Source organism: Lissotriton vulgaris, unplaced genomic scaffold, assembly GCF_964263255.1.
Source record: "Lissotriton vulgaris unplaced genomic scaffold, aLisVul1.2 SCAFFOLD_1827, whole genome shotgun sequence".
NCBI lineage: Eukaryota > Metazoa > Chordata > Amphibia > Caudata > Salamandridae > Lissotriton > Lissotriton vulgaris.
The window spans coordinates 309823-335918 of record NW_028243189.1 but is presented as its reverse complement, the minus strand read 5'-3'; the positions used below and the strand labels follow the sequence as shown (position 1 = coordinate 335918).

Here is a 26096-nt window from a genome sequence, read left to right as displayed (position 1 = left end):
GCTTTTTTAATAATGTCCTGTTCCGTTCAAATAAATGCTACTGAGGGAGTGGCATTAATTAGCTGACTTATTAATACTGTGGAGTGCATTGATAAATCACACACCATCAAAGGAGCACTGACACAGATGACGTAAGGTCATGACCTTGAAAGTCTGCAGCTGATGATGCCTTCGTCTGGTTTATTGCATGTGAAGCAGTGAGCTCCTCCACCTGGGACAGTGCTGTCTAAGAATGGCTCAGGCACAGATGAAGAAAAATTAATATAATTATTATAATTAAAAATAATCACAAGAGTTCTCCGATGGACTATTTTAAACATTAATATCTAGCTCATGCTGATGGGCTTTGCCACCTCCTGCTTGCATTAAATTACCATGTGATTCAAACTAATCGTCATGTAATATGCCATCAATAGGGTGTGGTCTTGCCCAATGGGCACATATCGCGCTGCCCGCACTGCATATAAATACCAAACTCTCTGCAATGTTTTCAGATTCTTGACTGACTGTCCATTCAGGTAAGAGATGAGCTTTGGGAAAAGGAAACTCAGTGATGTAGGTGCATGTTTGAAGCATGCTGCACTTTTCAATGCCTTGATACAATTGCATTTATACAAGTATATACATAGTGTCGATAATACTTGTCAACATGTTTTGGGTATGCTAATCTGTGAAAATTGAATTTTTTAGTTGATTTGTTTTTAAGCTGTAATGCTGTGTGTAAACTAAAAAAATGTATGCCCCTATAGAAACTAGTCAATGCTATTTGTTTTATTGAAAGCAATTTCATAGGGACAGAAGGAAAAAGGAGAATGCAACTGCTGTCACAACACTCTGCCGAGAGGTTAACTCTTTCAGGTCCTTGTTATGTTGTAATTATTTTTCTTGCCATTTTTTCACTTATATAGATTTGAAAACAGACCCGGTCACCTTGCTGCCACAGTAGTTCAATATGGCAATATTGTTGTTTGTTTAATATTTTCGCCTCATCAGTAGAACCCGGAGAACCCGATCCACACTCTGCTTTCACTTCTAGCGGAGTGCGTCTTGTTATATTTTGTCATCTATCAATCTGAGGGCTGGTCATCTCTTCTGACATGCTCCACCACTGCAGCCCTTTGACAAAAATAAAGTCTCGGTCCCATAATTTCCCAAATCGTCTTTCCTTGATCTCCACCTCATTTGCCAACTTCTCCATAGTCAGAGGAGAGCTCATATCCTTTGTAGCATGAAGGACATTATCTTCTTATCTTTGGCCCCATGTAGTGAGTAGATGGTTTTAAAGAGGGCTCCTCCTAATATCACAGATGCACACCTGTTGTATGGAGCCTAGTAAAAGTAGTTCGGTGCTTGTAGTCAAATAAAGCAAGACAAGATGTGAGATACAGTGGCAGCCCAGGTTCACAGAATTTGATGAAGATGATTTTCTGGAATATGAAATCTAGTTTTCTGATTTTTAAGCTGATAATTCAGCCACTAAACTGAATTTCATCTGCACATTCACGCAAATGGCAGTAAGTATGATTAGGTAACGCACCTTATGTTATTACTAATTAATAGATCGTCACAGTGGAAAGATCAAGTTTTCTGTTCCTTATTTTTAAATTCCTTAATGAACTTTTGTTCCTTCACAGACCTTTGTTTCTTCTTTGGGGACACAGGACTACAACCTCCAAAGCCATGGACCAATGTAAGTGACTGCTGCTCTTAATTTCAGCTTTTTATCACAGTCTTACGCTGTAAATTCTTTGTGGCCTGTAATAGTTTATTGTCAATTTAAATCAACCTCATTGGCTCTAATTAGGTACACACCATAATAAAACAATACAAAATAGATACAATAATTGCATCCGTGCGGCGCGAATTCCCCGCCCATGCTGACTCCGCCTTGTGCGGGCGGAGTCATGACGGAACGGTTCCGTCACCAGCACAGCTCAGCCGATGCTGATGACGGAACCGTTCTGTCATCAGCATCGAAGGGGCTAAAACATATAAGAAAGTGTTAAAAATATTCACATGCTAATTTAACAAACTTATTATCAGAATCCAGCAATATTCTAACTATATTAAATTAATCTCCAATACACTCATTGAAACAGGGTACTAAAGCAGGGTTAGGTGGAAGTGTGCTTAAGCAGTAACAACCTGAATGTTCATTTACACTGGCGGGCCTTCAGCCTATGTGCACTTCAGCGCATAAGCCTGATTTCATGCTTTTCTCAAGAGTTAACTCAACTTTCATTTTATTCTTACACAGTTGTGGGTTAACAGACAGAATATAAAAATGTGTGGAACAATAAAAAGACTTTAACATGGGCTATGCAGATCCAAGGATAAGGGATCATTGATCTTCGAACCACACTGTGCAAAAGGCCAGGGTGTTCAGTCCAACAGCACAGTATACCCCCTGTTTAGGCTATATGACATATAGGAAAGGATCAACACTTTATTAGGACAATTTCCCTGAGACAATTAAAAAGTCAAGTTGCAAATGTGTGAAATAAATAACTGGGACGCAAAGTTGTATTCTTGCCAATGCCCCCATCACATTGCATCTGGTAAATCATTGCATTATGTGATTCTGGCTTCGTAATGTGATGTATTTGAACCCCAAATCCAATCAATTTCCACCATTTTCATATCACGAATGTCATTGTCAAAGTTGCTGAAATAGTGCACAAATTGAAAGGAAAGTAGATTGGCCCCACTGGTGAGACTCTTTCTAGCCAGTTTAGTCTGGTGCCCCATGAATTATCGACATACCCTCATGAAAGCGTATCTGATTCAATGACAAAGCATCAGCCTCTGAGCCCCCTTCCTCTAAATGCCTATGGAGTATTCTCTCTGGGGACTCAATAGACCTAAGAGATAGTAATTGCAGGTACCTCTCAAATAAACTACACATGAATGTATAATGTCTCATTGTAGCACACTGTCTGAACGGACCAGAGACAGCAAACAAAGGGCAACTCCTTTGTGATGTCACAGCACTCTCAGCTAACCTATGCAAACAGTAGTAAACAAACAGGTGAATAGTGTCCCAATGCAATGGCATCTTCATCATTTTTCCTTACATAGTCTGTTTCATGAAGCATATATATCCCAATGGAACAAGTACCGCACAGGATGGAAATAGATGTTAATAAGAAATCTCCTTTAACCTAATTTGAGCATTAGCATTGTATCTTTTTTTAAAGTGCAAAAACTAGCAATTTACTTGAAATACATATTTGCATTTATCAACCACTTGTTGATAAGTTTGATTGAATAGAAAGTGTTATTTTTTTCCTTTACGTGACAGTGGACAGTAAATATATTGTCACAAATTGAGCACCCCCGATAAGTTGGTATTTATAAAAAACTTTCACAATGTGTTTAAAATCCATGAGAACGATAGAAGGAGATGTTTGCATGTTGCCCAAAAATAAACTCAAATGGCTTAAAAGACATAGTAGCAAACCAGCTTATAAAAAGTTGGTTAATTTGATAAAATGTCAAATGTTTCTGGCACTACAGTTGAATAAGATATGTATAAATTCACATTTCATATCAGTGCTTAATGTAGCTCGAACTCAAAGATGTATTTATTAATTCAAGAATGTTTCTATAGTGCAACCACCACCCTGCTAGAGTCTCTTGCAATGGTCTTTTTAAATTTAATACAGCTATCGAATAATTAAAAGATGTAAATCAGCAGTGCAGTGCACCTGTGTCTTTAATAAAGCATCAACACACATGATAGATTACATAAAATTAAATGAGCATAAATATTCTTGTTGACATCGTTGGTAGATAGCCCACAAGTATGATCGATCAGCCTTTATGTACGAAGTTATTGGTCTAAACGAATGTTTCTCCTAGACTCAAGCCATCCATTAGTCATGGTTTACATTTTAACATGTGTTAAAATCTGATGCACATTTGTTGAAATGCTCTTAAAACTATTAGTTTACCTATTGTAATGCTTCAAACCCTGACCCCAACTGCTCACAACCTGCTGCTGAGTGTCCTATTAAAGAAAGTGACACACTTTAGAGGTTTCATGAAGTGGTGAGGAGATGTTTGATGCTTATCTCCTTCTTTCTTGTGCCTGTTACCTGTCCACCTTTTCCCACCTACTCCTTTATTCTTAAAATAAACAAAAAAGCATCATAAACGTTCTAACAGGAAATAGACATGTAAATTACGTGATAACAAATCTACTTCATTAGAAAGTCACATTTGTTGAGGGAAAAGCAAAAAAGTGCAGGGAAAATGCAATCCTGATTCACAATGTTTTGTTTGCCACATTTTTGCATATGGAGATGTCACTTATAAATGAGGATCTTCTGCCACTTCTGAAAATGTTTCTACAGTCTTTTGTCTAGGGGAGGAGGTGTGTGTGTGTGCCTTGCGGAAAGTCAGGCCAGATCGGGATAAAAATTAGGCCAACAGTCGCAAAGTCATAGCTTTGTTCTAATTCAAAAACATTTGCATTAACTATACCCAACTTTCCATATGTCTATATGTATAACCAAGTGTGCAAACATACAGAGTATCTAGAATCTCCATGTTTCACGGCAGTGTAAGTCAAAGGATGTATTTCTATGAAAAACATTTTACTGGTGTCCAAAAAACTATTTGACAAACTTTATGTATCCCTAATCCCAAAGTAAATTTACTGTCTTTGATAAAAAAAAGATCTTTATGCTTTCATTAAAGTAAATAGCTCAATAGAAACAGTATCATCATCCAGCAGTTGTACTACTGTCTATTGGCAGAAGAAAACCATAATTTTGTGTACATGTTTCAAATATATAATTTTTGTTAAAAACCTGTCAGTTTAAATATTAATTCAATCTGACATTGTCTTTTTAATTTACAGCACAAAAGCAGAAGCAGGTAAGACATTGCATAGTATACTTTCTAAGATGAGGCAACTTTGGTGGTAGAATTAATTTCATGAAAATTCAAAAAGATTCAAAGGATGCCTTTTTACCTTCTTCATACAATGTGTAATTTAATGCAAAAGGAGATTAGATTTTGACATCACTTTCAACTGCAGACTTACACCTAAATATAGATTTGAATGTCTCCACCCTCTGAGATCAGAGAGTGTACGTTCCTACTAATAACTTTCCATATATAATTAGAGCTCTCTGCCACTGGGGCGGAGATCTCTTTGAAGAAAGGAAGGGGAAAATTATTGAAGGTTATTACTTAAAAAAGATTTTAAAATCTTTCAATGCAAACTACAAAGATAAAATAATTAAAAATAATAATTTATAACTAGATAACATATAATTTTACAGCATGTTAGCTCGGCCAAATCCATTTTCATCAAATAATTTAAATATATTAATATATATTCATTTTGTAACTATTTGTTTTCACCAAAATAAAAACTCCTACCCTAACCAGCATTTACATATTTTTAAAAATATTTAAGATATTAAATAAAAATAAATTTAATAGGGCAACGAAAAAATAATGGAACATTGCATAATCCATTTTGCATATTTTTAGCACTAAATTATTTGATTAATTAACAAATGTAAATAATTTAATTAGATTAACATTATTTCCCATGGGTCGCTATTTTTAATCCTCTGCCTCCTTTAGTTTCTATGGCGCGTGTTACAGCACCAGTGATTGGTGATTTGAGGTAACTAGAAATACCGCAAGGTTGGGTTGAAATACATATAGACCAACCTGTGTTCTGGTTTTTTGTGGTTTAGTACGTTTAGAAGTGAAGTTTGTGAATGGTAATGGTCTTACTCTTCTGTGGGTTTGTGTTTGTATTAGCATGTATCTGCCTAAATTACTCATTTTTTTCTAAAACCCTCCTGTTGAGGAGCAGATATTCCTAATGTTCCAACCACTTCCCATGTTCAGAGATTTCTACTTCATTGGCAGGGACCACCGCATAGAAAAGATCAGAGAGCCACAGGTGCAGGTCTTCACCTGTAGGTAATTTAATAGGATTCTGTAGTGTGTGAGTAGTACCACTGTAGTACTATCAAACAGACTGCAAAATGTAGTTTGTGAGCAGGCGTCAGTATCAATAATGACTTGGAAGATGTTGGTCACCATAAATGGGACTCCAGAAGATCAGTGACCACAGCAGATTTTTACAAAGTCCCCCAAAACCCCATTCTTTGAGTGGAAAAAATATCAACACAGATTTTGGAGGGACGTCTGAGAACCTTTCAACTATTAGGACTTTGTTTTTTATTTATGCTATTTATTTTGCTTCATAGACATGTCCCTTTCACTCTTCAGGTTCAGACTTCATATATCTATAGTGATGACAATTTCAGTTAGTGCTCTCTTTACTGCTAAATAGTTAATTCATTCCATAATATGCAACCTTCAATTAACCGCCTTGTGAAGCAGTCTTTGCAGAATTATCAAATCATCCTTTGCAATTGTGACCACTGCGCCTCTCACCAGGCCGGGTCACCCCCTTGCTCCTCCTGCCGCCTCCTGCTCCTGCCTGCTCCTGCCTACCAGCCTTGCCGCCTTTTCTCGCCGCAGACGCCCCCCTGGCCCCCCGAGCGGCCCAGCCTCAGCAGAGCCGCCCGCTCGCCAGTTTCCCGCCGCAGCTCGCCACAGGCCCCGAGCCACCACCGGCCCATTGGCCGAGCCGCTCCCGCCGCCCAGCTGACCCGCCCTCTCGTCCCCCTTCTTAAGGGGACAGCAAGGAGTGCTCGGGAGTGACCACTGCGCCTCTCACCAGGCCGGGTCACCCCCTTGCTCCTCCTGCCGCCTCCTGCTCCTGCCTACCAGCCTTGCCGCCTTTTCTCGCTGCAGACACCCCCCTGGCCCCCCGAGCGGCCCAGCCTCAGCAGAGCCGCCCGCTCGCCAGTTTCCCGCCGCAGCTCTCCACAGGCCCCGCCCACCACCGGCCCATTGGCCGAGCCGCTCCCTCCGCCCAGCTGACCCTCCCTCTCGTCCCCCTTCTTATGACGCCCCCAGAGCGACCGCGCAGCAGACGTGCGCAGCGGGAGCACCGATTGAGCGCTGAAGGTGCGCCAAAGGTAAGCCCGTCTGCGCCTGGACCGCGCCCAGCGCCAGGACCCCTGGCCCCCGCAGACCCCAGCCCACCCGCCGGACGTACGATGGCGCCACCCTCAACGCACTCAACGCCGGCCGAATCCCAGGATGCTACCGAGCCACCCCGAGACGCACCCACGGACCCTTCTGCTGCAACACCTGCAAGTTCACCTGCATCCGGACCAGCACTACTCCTGCACCAACCAAGACCAAGACGAGCAACAACCGCAGCCACCTGAAATGCATCCTGCTCAACACCCGCTCCATCCACAGACACACCATCGAGCTCTGGAACCTGCTCGACACAACCTCACCAGACGTCACCTTCCTCACGAAAACCTGGATGAACGCCTCTTCAGCACCCGACATCGCCATCGCCATCCCAGACGGCTACAAGATCATCCGAAGGGACCGCATCAACCAGACCGGAGGAGGCATCGCCATCATCCACAGGAACACCATCCGCATCACGACCAGCACCGAGGACACCCTCGCACCCGCCGAGCACCTGCACTTCCAGGTCCACATTAACCATAAGACCACCCGCAGAGGCACCCTCATCTACAGACCCCCGGGACAACGCACACAATTCAGCGAAGACATCCCCGACTTCATGAGCCCGCACGCCCTCCTCTCCACTGACTACATCCTCCTCGGGGACCTCAACTTCCACCTGGAGAACAACAACGACCGCAACACCACCACCCTGCTGGACAACCTCGCAAACCTGGGACTCAAGCAGCTGGTCACCACCCCCACACACTACACCGGACACACACTCGACCCCGTCTTCTCATCCAGCAAGGACATCGCCTTCAGCCACGCCACCGGACTCCACTGGACGGACCACAGTTGCGTCCACTTCAGCTTCAGAAGGACCACAATCCACCACCACCAGCATCAGGTTGCACACAGAAGCTGGAACAAGATCACAGCCGACCAGCTCGCGACCTCCCTGAGCATGAACCCTCCCACCAGCGCAACGAAGCCAAGCCAGGCGGCCACCAACCTCACGAAGTGGATCAGCGACTGCGCAGAAGACCTCGCCCCTCTGAAGACCCCGCCTAGCAGACCCGGTAGCAAGAAAGCCCCATGGTTCACCGACGAACTCAAGAGCTCCAAGAAGAACTGCCGAGCCCTCGAGAGAACATGGCGCAGAGACCCAACACCGGACAACATGACTGCCCTCAAGCTCGCCACCCGAAAACACCACCAACTCATCCACGCCACCAAAAAAACCGCATTCAAGGAACGACTGGACAACAACGCACACAACAGCAAGGAACTCTTCAACATCGTTAAAGAGCTCTCCAAACCCAACGCCGGAAACAACGACATCACCCCTTTGCAAGACCTCTGCAACTCCCTCGCCTCCTACTTCCACAACAAGATCGCGGACATACACAACAGCTTCAGCACTCAACCAACGCACGCCACAACCGAACCACCGCCCCCCACCACCACCCTCCGCGCCTGGACCCCGATCAGCACCGAAGACACCGTCCGCACGATGAACTCCATCCACACCGGATCTTCTACCGACCCCTGCCCTCACCACGTCTTGAACAAGGCCGACGCTGTCATCGCACCCCACCTGCGGGACATCATCAACACCTCCTTCGACACCGCTACCTTCCCGGAGAGCTGGAAGCACGCCGAACTCAGCGCTCTACTAAAGGAGCCATCAGCCGACCCCACCGACCTCAAGAACTACCGCCCCATCTCGCTGCTCCCGTTTCCTGCTAAAGTCATCGAGAAGACCGTCAACAAGCAGCTGGCCGCCTTCCTTGAGACGAACGGATCCCTCGACCTCTCGCAGTCCGGCTTCCGGGCCAACCACAGCACCGAGACCGCCCTGATTGCAGCCACCGATGACATCCGAGCACTGCTTGACAATGGAGAAACAGCAGCCCTCATCCTCCTAGACCTCTCCGAGGCCTTCGACACTGTCTGCCACCGTACACTAGTGCTGCGACTCTGCAACATCGGAATCCAGGAGAATGCACTGGAGTGGATCATCTCCTTCCTCGCCGGAAGGACACAGAGAGTCCGCCTCCCCCTGTTCAGATCTGAATCCATCGAAGTCATCTCCGGCGTTCCTCAAGGCTCCTCGCTCAGTCCAACCCTCTTCAACGTCTACATGAGCCCCCTCGCAGACATCGCACGCCAGCACAACCTCAACATCATCTCCTACGTCGACGACACCCAGCTGATTCTCTCCCTCACCAACGACCCCGCCACCGCCAGAGCCAACCTTCACGAAGGGATGAAAGAGGTAGCCGAATGGATGAAGAACAGCCGCCTGAAACTGAACTCGGTCAAGACGGAAGTCCTCATCCTGGGATCCTCACCCTCCGCCTGAGACGACTCCTAGTGGCCCCCCGCCCTAGGCAGCGCACCCAAACCAACAGACCACGCACGCAACCTGGGCTTCATCCTGGACTCCTCCCTCTCCATGACCAGACAAGTCAACGCCGTCTCCTCGTCGTGCTTCAACATCCTGCGCATGCTACGTAAGATCTTCCGGTGGATCCCCACCAAGACCAGGAAGACGGTCACCCAGGCCCTCCTCACCAGCCGGCTGGACTACGGCAACTCCCTCTACGCCGGAACCACCGCCAAACTCCAGAAGAGACTCCAGCGGATCCAGAACGCCTCAGCACGACTCATCCTGGACATCCCCCGTCGCAGCCACATATCCGGACACCTGAGAGACCTGCACTGGCTCCCGGTCAACAAGAGAATCACCTTCCGACTCCTCATCCACGCACACAAAGCCCTACACAACCAAGGCCCAGGATACCTCAACAGTCGCCTCAACTTCTACACTCTCAAACGCCAGCTTCGATCGATCGGCCACGCCCTCGCCGCCGTCCCCCGCATCCGAAGAGCCACCATAGGGGGACGGTCCTTCTCCTACCTCGCCGCCAAGACATGGAACTCTCTCCCGACCCACCTCCGCCTGACCCAGGACTACCTCGCCTTCAGGAAGCAACTCAAGACCTGGCTGTTCGAGCAGTAGCGGGCCCCCCTCCCCCAGCGCCTTGAGACCCTTTGGGTGATTAGTGCGCTATATAAATGCTTTGATTGATTGATTGATTGATAGATACATCCATTAATCCCTTAGTATCTGTTAGGATAGGAGTCCTCAGAAACATTTTCTGTAAAGGTTTTTCCAAACTGTTTGCCGCAGTGCTTGTTAGTAAATATAATTATGCAGAATATATGCATGGCTTGATACTGCCAAGGCTATCAGAGCCAAATCCATCGAATCTTTCTACAAATGTGTTAAAATATAAATGTCAAGTCTTTTTTATTCAATTTGCCAATTACCAATTGTATTGTTCAGATGGAGCAAAAACCCATAAAACGAGTAAAAAATTCATCTATTCAGTTTAGAATGGCTGTAACCTAACACAAACACCAGTGCCGTTTCCCCTCTTTTACAATTGGGAATTTGTTAATTCTGCTGACTCTCTGTTGCAATGACACAGTATCTTTAAGCATCAATTAGAGATTGGTGTCACTTGGCCTGGGGAAGATGACATATAAAGCAGTTGACATCCAAGTACCCAGTGCCCTTTAAAACTCTCACAGAGCTTCCCACAATGTCATGCAAATTCAGATTGAGTTGCGTGACTGAGCTTGTGAATAAATTAATTTCAAATGCATTGTGTTGAAGAAAATTTTTCATTTACAATAATAAAAACATAGAGATAAAATTCAAGATGACCTTAACAACAATAAAAGTTTTAATAAATAAATAATGACCAGCAACCCAGTCAATTAACATACAAATATACAAATAAGTAGTGAGCACATGATTCTACAAATAGATTATTCTATGATATCATGCTTTTAATTGTAGATGAAATAAGTGAAGTCCAAACATTTGGACAATTTCCCAATAAATTGATTGTCTTTTAATTGTCTTTTGAGCACTGTTTGTTCTGCGTCCCCTCAAACTGCCAATCGGTATCAGTTTGGATATATTAATCTACATTTATACATGATTGCAAACGTTGAGGTCATCCTGTCTGCTATTACTGATGAGGGTGTTCAATCAAGTCCCTACACTCTGACTGAGGAATCTTTGTGAGATCTGCTAGTGGTGGAAGGTTATTGTCTGCAATGATTTTTTCCGCAGCCACAATGCCTAATCTGGTTTTAGAACTGATAGGTTATCTGAGTTGCAATACCATTTGTTTTTTTAGTGGGTTATCGTCAGTGTCAAAAAAATTCACAGACAAAATTTAGAATAGCACTTGCATGATTTTGGTCTTCCCCACATTCACTTATAGGCTATCATCTAGGCTGTCAATTTGTAGATGTAATAGTTTTGATTGGAGACCTGCAGGAGTTTAAAAAAAGATGACAGTATCATCTGCATATGTCAAATAGGTGATAGACATATGTCCAAGTTACTGAGAAAGACCATTTGTATTATCATGATATTGGTTTATATCTCATATACATAAGGAAAAAAGTAGAAGGGGGCTAAAAAGCATCATGTTTTAACCAATTGTACGTTATCATTTTCAGAGAGGGTGACCTCCCAATGAGCTGCCTTTTAAGCCAGGTTCCCTCATGTAGGAATATCAAAAAGTGTAATAATAAGTGATCAATTGCCCATTTTATAATTTATTCTCTAGATTCCTGTGGTTAACACCTCTGTATAACCTTTGTATCATGGTTGCGCATAACATGATTTTTTTTTTATGTACTATCCACCAATTAAGAAATTGTATCAATATTGTCTGGTGCACAGCATCTAGGCCAGAATCCGGATTTATTGACCGGCAGTACGTTCAGAATTTCACCCATGATATGCAGATTGTTAATTAGAAATTTACCAAAAAGCTTTCCCTCCACATTGAGGAGGGCAATAGATGATAGTTGTTGAGATCACCAGCTCACCCTTCTTTGTACAGCAGACGTATTAATGCCCCTTCGCATGAGTGAGGAATGTGGCTGAATTCAGAATTGTTAGGAATACATTTAGGAGCAATGTATTCAAAAGATCTGTATCTGATTTTAAGACCGAATGCCATTATGGCCTGCCACTGTAGACACTCAAGCATTTCTAATCAAATAAGGGTTTTTTTTAATAGGAAAAACAAATTAATTATTTGCATAAAGAATGTTAGTATATGTTTTCCACTTCTCATATGGTATGTAATGATCACTTGCATTTTTGTAGGTTGTCCAACTATAGACCAAAATAGATTCCCATTCACACTATAGATGCGTCTAGGTTGTTTCTTAAGCCTTTATTTGTATTTCTCTTATTTTCCTTTTACAACATTTTTTGTTCTCCTTAATGTAATTGCCCGAACGTACCTCGCAGGGTTTTGAAGAGAGCTCTAAATTGTCTTCAGTATTCACTTATGAATCTTTGGAGTTAGAATAGCAGTGAACCTATCTTTAACTGTTAAGGCAATAGGCAAAGATCTGGAGTTTACATTAAACACACAATTTCTAAAATGGAAATATAGTAATTTTTTCTCAAAAACACAAGCTTGGCCAGCACTTGTCTTGCAAATTGTGAATGTTACACCTTTTTCAAGGCAAGAACCATGGGTTTAGGGCAATAGAAAAATATTTTAAGGCTCTCATCATAAGGTTTGATATGCGGCACAGAGATTTCTGATAAAGCTGTGTATCAAACCTGGTACCTACCCTTTAAAAATATCAAATTAATAGTTACCTGTACAATCATAAACTGTGGTCAACCCCTTTCTAATTAGGAGACAGAATTCTCTAGGAAGCTAATAAGATCCCAAAGCCATATCAATCAATCAATCAATCAGATTCATAGAGTGCAGCTGTATCATCTGTGAGGGTCTTTAGGAGGTGGGATAATGAGTTACCTGTTTTTCCATTTTTTGAAAATCCAAGTCTTGATGTCGTTCATGATTTTACTCAGCTGAGTAATCTGCCTCCACCCTCCTCCCAGTACAATTATTTTATAGAAGCCTAGATTACCATACATACAAAATGGGAGGAAAGGAGTTTTATAGAACACCTACAGTTCTACCTCTCTGTAACCATAATTAAAAATTGTGAAACTGCTGGGTGCTCAAGTAGGCTCACCACTGGGATTCTACAACAGACTCCATCTGTTGGATAATGTAGGGCATTTGATAGCTCCCGCCTTCAGCCTCTTTAGTCAAATACATATGTAGTGTAGTACAGTATCCTGAGAATCTGATTATTGTGTCTGACAGGTTTAATTTTCATTGCCACTCACACCACAAAACAAAGGGCTCAATAGGCTGAATGTAGCAAGATGGGAGAGTGTACAGCACTGGAAGGCAGTGAAATGTTTACTACTAACATGAGATGCAGGAGTTGTCCTTCAGCCACGGTTAACCTCATCGGGGCATTTAACTGTGTATAAGTGGGGATTAAGAGAAAATATAGCAGCACAAAAGTCCTTCATTTAAAACAAACTTAAAGCAAGAAATTAGTCTGGACTACAAAATAGCTGCTCATAATTGGAGCTCTGGATAAGCCTATTGAGCAAAAGAAATTACTGGTGAAGAAACACCTCTATGATGAAGCAATCAGAAATTGACATTTTGACTGAAAGGCACACTTAGTATTATTAACATATTTCCCTACTTCAGAGCAATAAAGTTGTTGCTGCTAAATTCCCAATGTACAAGGCAGTGAAAACTTAGGTCACCACCCTTTGCTTATTTTGAAAGGGATTTCCTTTATTGCTCATCCCGATCAACCAGTATTTCCATTACTCCATCAGCCATCAGTGCAGCTACTCCAGCAGCCAGTATTGATCATGCCCCATCAGTGAGTTTTGGCTAGCCAACATCAATCAGTAGTTCCTTATCCATCATAGCCAATAATTTTCTTCCCTCAATAGCCAGTGCTTTAGATCCATTGCTCCTCCGCCTGTGATGGCCATACTCAAAGATCTCGAAGAAACAGCTGTCATTGCTGATGTAAACATTGCTAGTCTTGCTCATACTTCATCTGGCAGTGAGCCAATACTACATCTACCAGTAGTGTATTATTCCAGTGCTGATCATCCCTCCATCGGCCAGTACTGCTCATCTACCGGCCAGTAACATTCCCAGAACTCCAGCCAGCATCCTCCAGTATTGCTCATTCACCATCTGCAAAAATTGGCAATGCTTTGGCCAGTATATCATATCCCTCATCAGCCAGTATTACTTTTCTACTATCCATCAGTATTGACAATTGTTATCCCAGTATTGTTCATCCCCCATCAGCCAGTATTGCTCATCCACTATCTGCGAGTATCGCCAATACTCCAACCAGTATTACTGTAATGGTTATTCCCAAATCACCAGTAATGTTCTTCCAAAATCAGCCAGTATTGCTCACCCCACATCAATGATCTCCAGGAAACTAAAATGATCCAACAAAACACTAGTGCAGATCCGGCAGAAGCCATCGTAGCTGATATAAGCATATTGAAGCACTTTATAAATTCCCAAAAATGTAACACAAAATAACAGAAATTAAAACTCTCTCCATGGGTGTACATAGGGTCTGATATACAAAGCTATTTGAATATGTAGGTGCACTTTAAACATAAAAGCAGCAATGTTATGTGTACAACCATGTTTGTAATTCACAATCTGGTTTTATAGGGATAAAAAGATTTAGGCACACATACTTTTCCAAGTGAGTAAACTTCTCCTAAGAATTAGATGTGGAAATACACAGGCACATGCATCAAGAAAAGCTTTTGCGAGTCCTTAATTGCGATTATTAAGGAAACGCAATTAAGGACTCTCAAAAGCCTATGCATGTAGGAATCGCTATTAAAATGGCGATTCCTAAAGATTTCTTAATTGCGAGTCATTAAGGAATGGCTTCCTATTCATTCCTATGGGCCTACAGGCCCACATGAATGAATGGGAAATTGCATGTGCAATTTGGGAGTACTCCCAAATTGCGCCTGCAATTTCAAGGGTGCAAAGGTGTCAAAATGACACCCTGTTGCACCCCTGAAATTGTGATGTGCACCCATGTTGCGCACACACATGCCCCAAGGGCATGTGTGTGAGTAACCTGCAACCTTGAAAAATGCACTTTAATGCATTTTTCAATGTTTTTGCAAAATACAGACCAGAGTAATTTTTCTGTATTTTGCAGTCCCCAAATATCGAATTTGCTATTTCTAGGTGCTTCTAGCATTGCATTTAAGGAATCGCAAACTGCGATTCCTTAAATACAATTGCAATTTAAGTAATCGCAATAAATTGCAATTTCTTACATTGTAAGTGCCTAACACAGTGGCTGGCGGGTGGGGGGGGGGTTGATGGATGACAATGAAGAAAACATTTTAAAAATAGGGAATAAAGAACGTACTTACCTGCTGCCCACACTCTTCTGCTCTGTGTCCTCTCTGCAGCACTCATGCTTGAAAGAAGTGTCAGAATTGGCCGGAGCTGCGTGAATTTGCACTACCATTGGGACTGGTAGCCTGTGCTTTGTTGTCTCCAAACCGGCATCGCAGCTAGTTTGAAGACAGCTCAGTGCGCTTTGCCGGTTTGGCCTGCCTGAGATGGCCAGTCAAACCATCATGTGCATTGCCCACCATTCCCTCTCGTTACTGCCCTTGCGATGGCCCCAACACCAAGAATCAGAAAAATAAACGATAATAAGTCTGTTTTATTTTCGTTTTATTTTTCAAGTTTTGAGACTGGCAGGGGGGGCAAGCTAATGCGTCCTAGCAGAGAAGCTGCAATTGGGAACAAGAAGAGGGGAATCTGGCAGACAATTGCTGGGGTGTAGCTAAAAGGTCTTCTGACAGGCGAATCATATTTTCCCAAAAGACAAAAACAAATGTGTGCAACTGTACACTGTCCATATGAAATGGATACAGACCTGATTTCTCATGTTCGTAAACAAAAAATCACATATATCTTCTATCATTATTTACATGAATCTGTCTGTCAAGACAAGAAGTTGCATGTGTATTCCTAATAATCTTAGTGAATTCCCAAACGATCACGAGTTTCCACCAATAATAATAAGATGCTCAACGGAGTAAACTTCAAATTTATTTTTTTTAACAACTCTCGCACCTTTAGTAGTTTTATGTAGAATTAATAATATTCTTCCAATTGAGATACATATACAGGAAACTCTATCATGCTTAGTTTCTAGTTAAATTAAAATTAACAAATAGCAGAGAGAAGAGGCTACCTGTTACAGCTCATTTCTATTATTTAATAAATGTTGTTAAAGTAAATAGTAAGATATGACATGCCCCTTCTGCACCCATGTTAGCAAACCAGGAGAAGAGTTGAGGACACAGCATTCATAGATGCTCTGCTGATATCTATGTTGTCATATGTGACTTCTGAACTCATTGACAATGTCATCAGTTGTGTCATCAATGGCAACATTGTTGGTGTTACAAAACGTGGGAAATAGTTGCTCTGCTAAAATAGATGTAACCTCTTTATGGGAATAGGAAATAAAAAAAATTTGAAAACAAAAAAGCTAAACTTTTCATGAAATTTAAGTGATATTATATGCTTCATGTAGATCTGTGAAAATTGTATTTTCTTACATGCTGTTCCCTTCCCAAATCAGGCCCAGTGCAGCATTAAGGCAAATGGGGTCAGTTGCCTTACTGTGCCACTACAAGATGCCACATGGGAATACGAGTTTATACAAAGAGGCATCAAATATTGCCTTTTTGATATAAGAAAGGGAGCCCAAAAATATGAAAATATCATTTTGACTAAGGATATGAGAATCCTTGCACTGGAACTGCTGACATGTACAGAAATTGTAGTGGCTCAAATTAGACAGATATATCCTTGTTCTTCCTTGGTTCAGTTTTGTGCATGGTATTGCTTCACTGATCACCAGGGAAGTGTGTTGATTGTGTGTCTCTTGTGCATGTGTAATGTAGATTCTTCTGTTTGATAAATAACTGTGCTTAACATGAAACAGATTTTGATTAATTTTAGTGAACCAAAAACCGACCATTTCTCCATCTTGTTCTTTTTCTTTTCTCACTAGGGAAAAGAAAGTGAAGGAACATGCGGAGTTCAAAAAGACCAATATGGACAAAAGCAAGACCAAGCACAAGACAAACCACAGGACAAAGTCTATGGCCAGCAGCAAGGACAAGGAATCAGTCCTGGCAAGGGAAAAGACCAAGAAGCAGGCCAAGGCCATGGCCAGGAGTACAAGAAACAAGGAGCTCAAGGGACATGCTTCGGAGTAGCACAGGGAAAAGGTGAAGCAAAGGACCAGGGAAAAGGCCAGGGATATGGTCAGGGAAAAGACCACCCAAAAGACCAGGGATATGGTCAGGGAAAAGACCAGCCAAAAGACCAGGGATATGGTCACGGAAAAGATTTTGTAAAAGACATGGGGAAAGACCAAGAGAAAGACACAGGAAAAGGTCAGGGAAAAGATCAGGGAAAAGACCAGGAATATGGTCAGGGGAAAGCTGAAGAAAAAGAAGTAGGAGGCGGCAAAGCACAAGACCAGTGGCAAAGCTATGGAGAAAAACAAGGAAAGGGCCAAGCAGAGGACAAGCAAAAAGGTCAAGAATATGGAAAACAAGGACAGGGTCATAAAGAGAGCCAAGGACAGGGATATGATGGAAAGTGCCAGGGTAAAGACAAAGTGCAAAAGCAGGGAAAGTAACAAAGGAAGCTTGTATTAAGGAAACACAACATGGAATACTGCAAATAAAAGCCTTAATCTATTAAGGCATGTTGTACAGCATCTGCATTCAACAAACATATCTTCAATTAAAGAGCCTAAAACTATGCAATCAAGCTTTATCTAGAATTAGGATTTGATATTTTTAAAATGTATACAGTTGCAGTGAATACTTTAAAATAAATGTATGAATCAATTATCACTTTGTCAGTGCATTCTGTGCAAAAAATAAATTTTCATTGATTTGTAAAATCACTCTTTCTACAATTACGTAGAACATTAGAGAAACAAATTGCATTGGATGGACTTAACTCCCTTTCAATAGTAGAGAGAACTAAGACTCATCAAAATCACATCCACACTGGTGATTTTTATCCACACACTGGTTGTGTTTGATCTTTTGGGAAAGCAATGCTTCGAACAGAGAAATGTAGTTATACAGCTTCTTTTCACCGGATTTCGGTATATGCTTGAATTCAAAGGTCATGGTGGGCTTCTTTCTGTGTCTTTAGGTAACCCCCTTAATTTCTATACACAACTCTCTATTGTCTGATGTAATATATTCAGGAGGAAGCTGGTGATAAGATGGGAAGAGTGTAGCAGGATAAAAATAGCAGATTTAAGGAAAGACGTGCCGAAATGCCAAGAAAATATCAAAAAGGGGGTAAGTAGAGAGAGAGGGAGAGAGAAAGAGATAATGGTGGAAGAAACCCATCTGCCTAGTAGAGTATTTCTGACTACGTTTCTTTGTTTTGAACTCCTATATTGTTGGCATCTAGTGTGGACAGAGGCCCACTAAACAACTCCCAAACATGCATTGTTTACTATATCTGAGTACTTTCCTCTGGAAATGCAACCCCTGCTATTGTAACATTAGTTTGACTGTTTCACAGAGCCTCACGCTTCAATTGGAAATTAGTAAAATATCAATAGCTTACTCTATTAGGCAGCATTAAGCAAAGAGGCCATCCTGCATGTTCCCTTTGGGTCAGTTCGAAATTTTGGAGCGGGATACATGTTTCCACACTTCATAATATCTGTCATACACTTAAAGTGCTTTCTTGACCCCTGATTGTTGTGTTGAAGTTCTCCTGTTTCAGAAGGATAAAAATAAATAATTAAATGACAATCTCATATTGGCCTGAAAAGATAAAATCTGCAATAAGTCATTAGTTTATTGACTTTGTTTTGGCACTTCTGACCGAAGGTTTTCGTATCTGTTCAGGACTCTTAGCAACACTACACACATTGTCTAGAAACCTGTAATTAAATGGGAACACTCACAATGCCCAGGAGGAAGGTATGAAAAGGCTTGCTGTACTCAAACATGCTAGTAAAAACCTGTGCTTTCATCTTTTCAAGAAGGGATTTATTCCAGACTCTATCTCCACTACTCAGTGGAGCATCATGTGGAAAGGCCAACAGAAGCTGAAATGCCTTTTAAGTAGACTCAACTAAACAGGTTAGTGGTAGTTGGACCTGGATGGCAGAAGAGTTTCTCATGGAAGCCTGAAGCCATGCAAGATATTTATTTGAAAAGAGTTCTGAGAGACTCGTTGTAACACTTTACATGCTCCTGAACCAGGAACTACATCACACTGTAGTAAATGGGGGAATATAGACCAAAGGAACTTGTTAGTATTTGCACTAAGATAACCTAACAATAATATACTATTCTTATAGAAAACCATGCCATCAGGCCTACTGGTGCTTTAGAACTAATCAGTTAGAAGCAGGAGAAAGACATTGACACCTGACAGATAGAAGCAAACCTGCCTGTTGGAGGAACACTGGAAGGACTAGTCCTCCTCTGCTTGAGTTACTCTTATCCTGGCATTTGACTCACAAATAGAGAGAATCAGAGTCTTAACCTGGCTCACAGAGAGGTTAGGACCAAACCTGTGTGGGACAGCTACCTCCTTGCTGGAAATACTTACTTTTAGAGTCCCTTAAGTCCATGAAATCCAAGAAGTTCAAGATCAGGAGAGGCAACTGCCAGTTCAGATCATCACAGTTAACTAGACCGCATGTAGAACATAGTGCATCAGCTTTGGGGAACCTTTTTCAACTTCTGCAAAGTGGACTTGGACAGCCACAGTCACTATTAAAACATCTGCAGGAAATATATTTTGCTCAAGACGCCATAAAGATTTAAAAACTACTACTACTGCAAGAGAGCAGCTTACACATCTGAAAGCCTGCAGGACTATCAGCTTGAAGAGATAGTCTGCAGCACATAGGTTACCTCCTTTCATCTAATTTCGAATGTTTTGTTTGAAAACCTTTGGTGTTAGGGCCCATGCTGCTTGTGAATGATGACTTTGTTTGCTACCTTTTACTACCCATCTGTTATTCACAATTTTTTAATAATTTAAGACGGCGGACAAAAGCTGTGCCACATCATGCTGTTGAACTGTGCTGGCCATTCTGTACTTCCTCCTTTCAAAGCAGTGGTATTTCAATCATGCACATTTCTGTGAGGGAGTTGAGAAGAGTGACTCAAGTAGGTGACAGTGGATCTGGAAGTCACAGAAAACACAACACAGTAATTCACAAATATACTCAACTGAAGAGCTCTGCAATTAATGTTGGAAATGTTGAGTAAATAAAATCAGACACAATAGTAGCCAGTGGGTCAGGTGTCAGGGAAGCAAGTTGAAGTGGTAGTGTAGGCTCACAGCACACTTGTTTATTATCTCAGACATATAATGAAAGTTATCATGGTGCAGAACATTCAGAGATGCTTCAGGACTTGTCTTAGTCCACAGGGCTGCAGGTTTATATGGCTTCTGGACAGCCTTTCACATGAAATTGTCTACCATTTACCATTCAGGTCTCAATCAGCTGGGCCTACATCTAGTCTGCAAGGTCTGTAAATGCTCATCTCTAATATGAGGTATCCAGCACCTCCCAAGCAGGCCATAGCAAGGATCTAGGATTCTTCCCATCCATAGTGGGAGAGCAACTTTAAATCCTGAATTAGCACCTCTAATCAATTGGTGCCCCAAAGCTTCTTCTGTCATGGCAGACATTGATGATAATGACAGAGGTTGGCATATGGTTTACATTTATATAAGATGCTTTTAATTTCATCAGACAAAAGGTTAAGTTAAAAGTGAAGTATTGTGAGGTTGTGAGGTTTGGATATTTAATATATTTATCTTTGTTCAGCGGGCAAATTGGTTTCTACGGTGAGCTCATGTTCACAAATAGCAGATAAATGGTCAATGAAGTCAGTCAGTCAGTCATAAACACTTTATTCAGTCCAAAGAAGCCATAAAAGTTAGCATCAAATACAGTACCATACATAACATAGTTAAAAGAGAAACATACAAAAGATTCAGTTGAAAAGAAAAAAAAAGAACCTCTTATCTCAGTATTTACTACGAGCCCAGAGAGCAGTTAAAATATAATTTGATATAGCTTGTGTAACCCCCTCGCTTCCCAAGCTATGTAAATAGGCGAGGGCCAAGTCTTTAGACCTAATTCCTGATGCTAGTCATACTGGGTGGAGAAATTGCCTCTTCTGTGCAGCATATAAAGTGGAGAATAATATAACGTGCCTTGTGCTTTGAAATTAAAGACCATCACACAGGCAGAGAGACAGTGATGGAAAAATGGTTTCCATGCAGTTACTGTTGGCATAGCCCTAGACACCAGCACCAAAACTAGCAAAAGGTAAACACTCCTAAAAATACAAAGCAGCTTTTTCACAGGTTTATGCCCCAGATTTTTTTTTATCTAAAAACAGCATCAATAGAACTTTGAAATTCTTAAACTCTGACGGCCACTAAAAAGTTCCAATTAAAATAAATGTCAATAGGCACACCTAAATAAGATAAGTGGGGAACTTTTACGGTCTCTGAGCTACCCAGAGCAAACTTCCTAGTTATAGCTAGTTTTTGGCCACATTTCATTTGAAATAAATTCGTTCTATTTGCCTTAAGAACCAAATTAGCAAAAGAACTGTTAAAAGCGTTCAACAAGGTTTGAAAGCCATTGGCTGTTCTTGCTATGAGGACTGCATTATCTGCGGAAAGTAGTACAGGGAATTGGCAAATGATTATTTTTGGTAAGTCTTTCCCAGAACTGAAAAATAGTTCTCAAGGTCATTGATATGAAAAAGAAAACGAAAAGGAGCTAAAACTCAGCTAAAACACAGCCTTGCCTTACCCCCATAACAGATGGAATTTTTCTGAGAGATCACCTTCCTTACTATATCGAACTTTTGCTACTGTGTGAGCATGGAGCCTGCGGAGCAATGTTATGATTGCAATGTCAACCCCTAATTGTGTCACATTATCCCATAGTGTAGATCAATCCACTGTGTGGAAGGCACAGAATAATTCAATATAAGCAAGGTGAACACATCCTTGTTTGCCTCTGTATATGTTTGGACAATAAGTGATAAATTGCGTGTCTGCTCTATTGTTCCTAGGCCTCTATGGAACCCAAACTAAACATTGAAAAGGCCCCACGTTTCCACTGCCCATTTTTCTAGTTTTGCTAAAATTACTCTGCCTAGGATCTTTACTGAACTATCTAAAAAAGAGATAAAATGATTGCAATGGGGCTATCCCTCATCCCTCCTTTTGAAAATAGGGACGATGATTGCCTCAATGAAGTCCTATACTGAAGGACCTATCTCCTTTCTGTTTCAGAGAAAAGAGAATGTTAAGAACTATGGCTTGGTGCCAGAAACATTTATGCCTTATGCAAAAACACTTGCAGTCAAATCTTTGCTCCACCTTGAGACATGGTGGAGATTCTTGCTTGACAGGTCTGGTCCCATTTCCTCTTCCCTAAACCACCTTCGGTACCTCCTGGAGCTTGTGAAGTAGATTTCTAACCATCTCAAAATGTAGGAGTTGTTATGTTTATTTTTGATTTGATTTTGAAGGTTTTATATAGTGCGGACATGATCCTGGCGGGTATCAGCGTGCTTTACAGGGGGAAACATAGAACAAAAGTATGATGTATGCCGTTATTATGTCCTATGGCCTGATAGTTACAGAGTTGTATGTGCAAAGACATAAAATACAGAGGCATGTAAAACAAAGTAGGACAACATATGTAATGTGGGTCAGATTCGTTGTTCATGTAAGTTTACTCATGAGTAGAAACTTTACATCTTTCTTGAAAGAGGCAGTAGAGGAATTCAGTATGGTTTCTGGGGGCAAGTGCATTCCAGATCCTTGGGGTGATTCCAAAGAAGGCCCGGTTGTATGTTTTCTTTTTGGCAAATCTTTGTGGTTTCCGAAGAAGAGTGCTGGAACTTCTGGGGGATCTGTCACCACATGAGAGCTCCATTTTCTGGAACAGATATCTTGGGGTCTTGTGGTGAAGGGCTTTGGGAGTCATGCGAGCGAAATTTAGTTAAACTCTTGCTTCAAATGGTAGCCAATTGAGAGCTCTAAGGTCAGGGGAAATGTGGCAGTTTCTTTTAGTTCCTATGATGAGCCTGGCAGCTGAATTGATATTTAGTGTGAAGTTGACCATGGCTTCCAACACAATAGCTTGCAGATTAGGTAAATTAAGGTGCCACAGTTTAAGTATTATTCATTTCTTAATCACCTGCAAACGCTCTCTAGAAATAGTTTGCCCTCTGTATTTTGCCACACTGCAGCAAATACACTATGTCTGCTCTACTAGTTTAAACCTGTGACTACAGCAATATAAATACCATCTTCAAAACATGTATTTGTGTATACCAGTACTATGTGAATACCAAGATGTCATTCTGAAAACAACTCTACTAATTGTAGAATAAATGGTGAATAACTCTTTAAAAACAATGCTGTTAATGCAGAGATATGATTTTTCCATACATTCAGCCTTTAGCAATTTGACCTATTTCTCAAGACAAGTGCTAAACTCAGGCCCTGCGTCACAGCCTTGGCCATAAACCTTAATGCTATATTTAAAGACAAGGAGTTTCCCAATTTGGGGCACAAATAAGGATACAGTCCAGACATGAAACAATGAACATAGTGATGTTGCAGGCCATAAAATCATCTAAGACATGTGTCTCCAACGAGTAGCTTGTGAGCTACCAGTAGCTCTACAGCTACCTATGAGTAGTTCTCCTGTGTTCAACCCAGCCTACTAATATTGAAGCATTTGGTTGGTTGAATCATCATATGTATACTAAAATTTAAAAGCTAAATCTCAAGATGAAAATGTGCTTATTTTCAGAATTACAGTCATTTCAGATTCTCTAACTTTTTTTACCCTGGTTCTGGAAACCCTACCTCATACAATGATTTGATAACTGCTGACAATATTTGATATGGTGGTCACTATTGCATCACTAATATTAGTAGCTCAGGATTATTTTCATTTAAACATAAGTAGCTTTTATTACAGAAAGGGTTGGAGACCGCTGATCTAAGACATGTTGGAATCCAAAATCAGAGAGTTCCGATCAGATGTTTCATTTATCCGACAAGGTTTGGGGCAAGTCATTGAATGTATCACAGAAGCCTAAAAGAAAATATTAGAAGCAAACACCACACTTAGGGCCTGATGTAGGTAATTCCTATTTACCTACTCTTAAATACCGAATCATACCGATTCGGTATTTAAGAGTAGGTAAATAGGAAGGGGGCAGATGTAGATAATTCTTATTTTAGAATTACCGAATCTGTAAGATTCGGTATACCGAATCGGTATTTCCTATTGATTCCTATGGGCCTTGAAGCCCGTAGGAATCAATGGGAAATATCGATTCGGTATTTACTGAATCGGTAAATACCGAATCCTGCTAGGGTGAACGGGGTGTCACTTTGACACCCTGTAGCACCCCAATTCCAGGCCTGTGTGCCATATGGCACACATACATGCCCTAAGGGAATGTCTGTGTGTCACATGGCACAGGTGTACATGCACAGATGTGCATGTACACCTGAATTCGGTATTTTACCACCCAATTGTATTGGGTGATAAAATATTATTATTATTATTATTATTATTATTATTGCATTTATTGGGCGCACAGCTACCCGGAGGTTTCCCGGCGCTTGCCTTGGGAACCCATCCTGGCTTTTCCCTGTGAGATAGCCCCTACAGGGCATCCCCAAGGTGAAAGCCAGGCATCCCGCCGCAGGGGGGCCGTTGTGGAGAATAAGCAAGCTTAATGCCCAGAGTTGCAGAGTGAGAACCCATGATTACAGCAGGCACCGAAGCGAGAATTATCGAGTCCGTGGACATTTGAGCTCAAGACCCTGCTGCATCGGGAATTGAACCCTGGTCCCGGGTCTGACCTCAGCTTCTGGGTCTGCCTGCTCTACACCGTGAGCCACACTGAAGGCCTGTAGCACTATAAACAGTGCTACCTACATCTGGGATTTACTGAATCTGTAAAATTACCGATTCGGTATTTTACAGAATTGGTAAATTTACCGATTCAGTAAATTTGCCGATTCAGTAAAATAATGGCCCCTACATCTCAATCACCAAATACCGGTTGGTAACGGCCGAATTCGGCCTTTACCGACCGGTATTTGGTGACCTACATCGGGCCCTTAATGAAGGGAAACAAAAGAAAACTCAACTTTCCGGTAGTGAGGCTTCTCTGGAGCTTAGAACTGAGGATGAGGAAGACCGTGGAAGAAGAAATAATGTTTGATTCTTGGGGTTCCTGGAATCCGACCGGTTGGGAGATCTCCTTATCTTTTTTGAGAAACGTTTAAGAGAGTGGGTTTCTGAAGGAAAGCTGTAACAGTGCTTTATCAATGAAAGAGCGCACTAAGCCCTACTCCCTAGACCTTTGCCTGGTGTGCAATAATTGTTCGTATTCTGCACTACCGAGATAGGGACACATTGTTAGCAGCCCCCAATATGCCAGAGTCTATACACTATGACTCACACCGAATTTTCTGACTTTACCAGGCATGTCCAGCAGCTATGTGAACCCATTGCAGAACCTCAGAATGATTGACATTTGCTATAGGTTGATATACCACCTGACCAAAAAGCCTGGATGTGCTCGAGAGCTACAAGATAATTGGGAGAGATCATCCAATGCTAGCCCCAGGGAGCGCCTTAGGGCAGACGAGGCAGGAACATATCTACAGGGAGAGGGCTGTCTAGATCACTGCCTCCTCCAGGTTCTTACTCTGAAGGAGGCTCTGCACAGGAAGACCCTAAGAGACCCCAAAATCTGGCGAGCAAGCTTGATGTGCTAGAACTCTGCACACCACGGTCGATGGAGGAGGCTGTTTTCAATGATAAGATGTAGAATCACAAACATGATGGAGACAGCTTCATTGATCGGGTAGATACAATAAGATTACTCTTGGTACAGATAGCAAATACAGATCCCATTGGGGAGGCGATCATAAGCCCTAAACACAATTGTTGGCATGCAATGGGCTTGG

The 26096-nt window shown here is 41.8% G+C and overlaps 1 protein-coding gene across 1 annotated transcript; it reads left to right on the top strand.

The window, feature by feature from the left end:
- Nucleotides 1-13952: 13952 nt before the first annotated feature.
- On the top strand, nucleotides 13953-17917 carry LOC147668681 (uncharacterized). Its single transcript, XM_086948525.1, has 2 exons — nucleotides 13953-13997; nucleotides 17065-17917. The coding sequence occupies exons 1-2, from the start codon at nucleotides 13953-13955 to the stop codon at nucleotides 17698-17700; spliced, it is 681 nt and encodes a 226-aa protein (XP_086804651.1). The 3' UTR covers nucleotides 17701-17917.
- The last annotated feature ends 8179 nt before the right edge of the window (nucleotides 17918-26096 follow it).

Coding starts and splice junctions, on each gene's coding strand:
- LOC147668681 (XM_086948525.1), top strand. CDS start 13,953: ATGGCCATACTCAAAGATCTCGAAGAAACAGCTGTCATTGCTGAT. Junction 13,998..17,064: donor AAACAGCTGTCATTGCTGAT/GTAAACATTGCT, acceptor TTTTCTCACTAG/GGAAAAGAAAGTGAAGGAAC.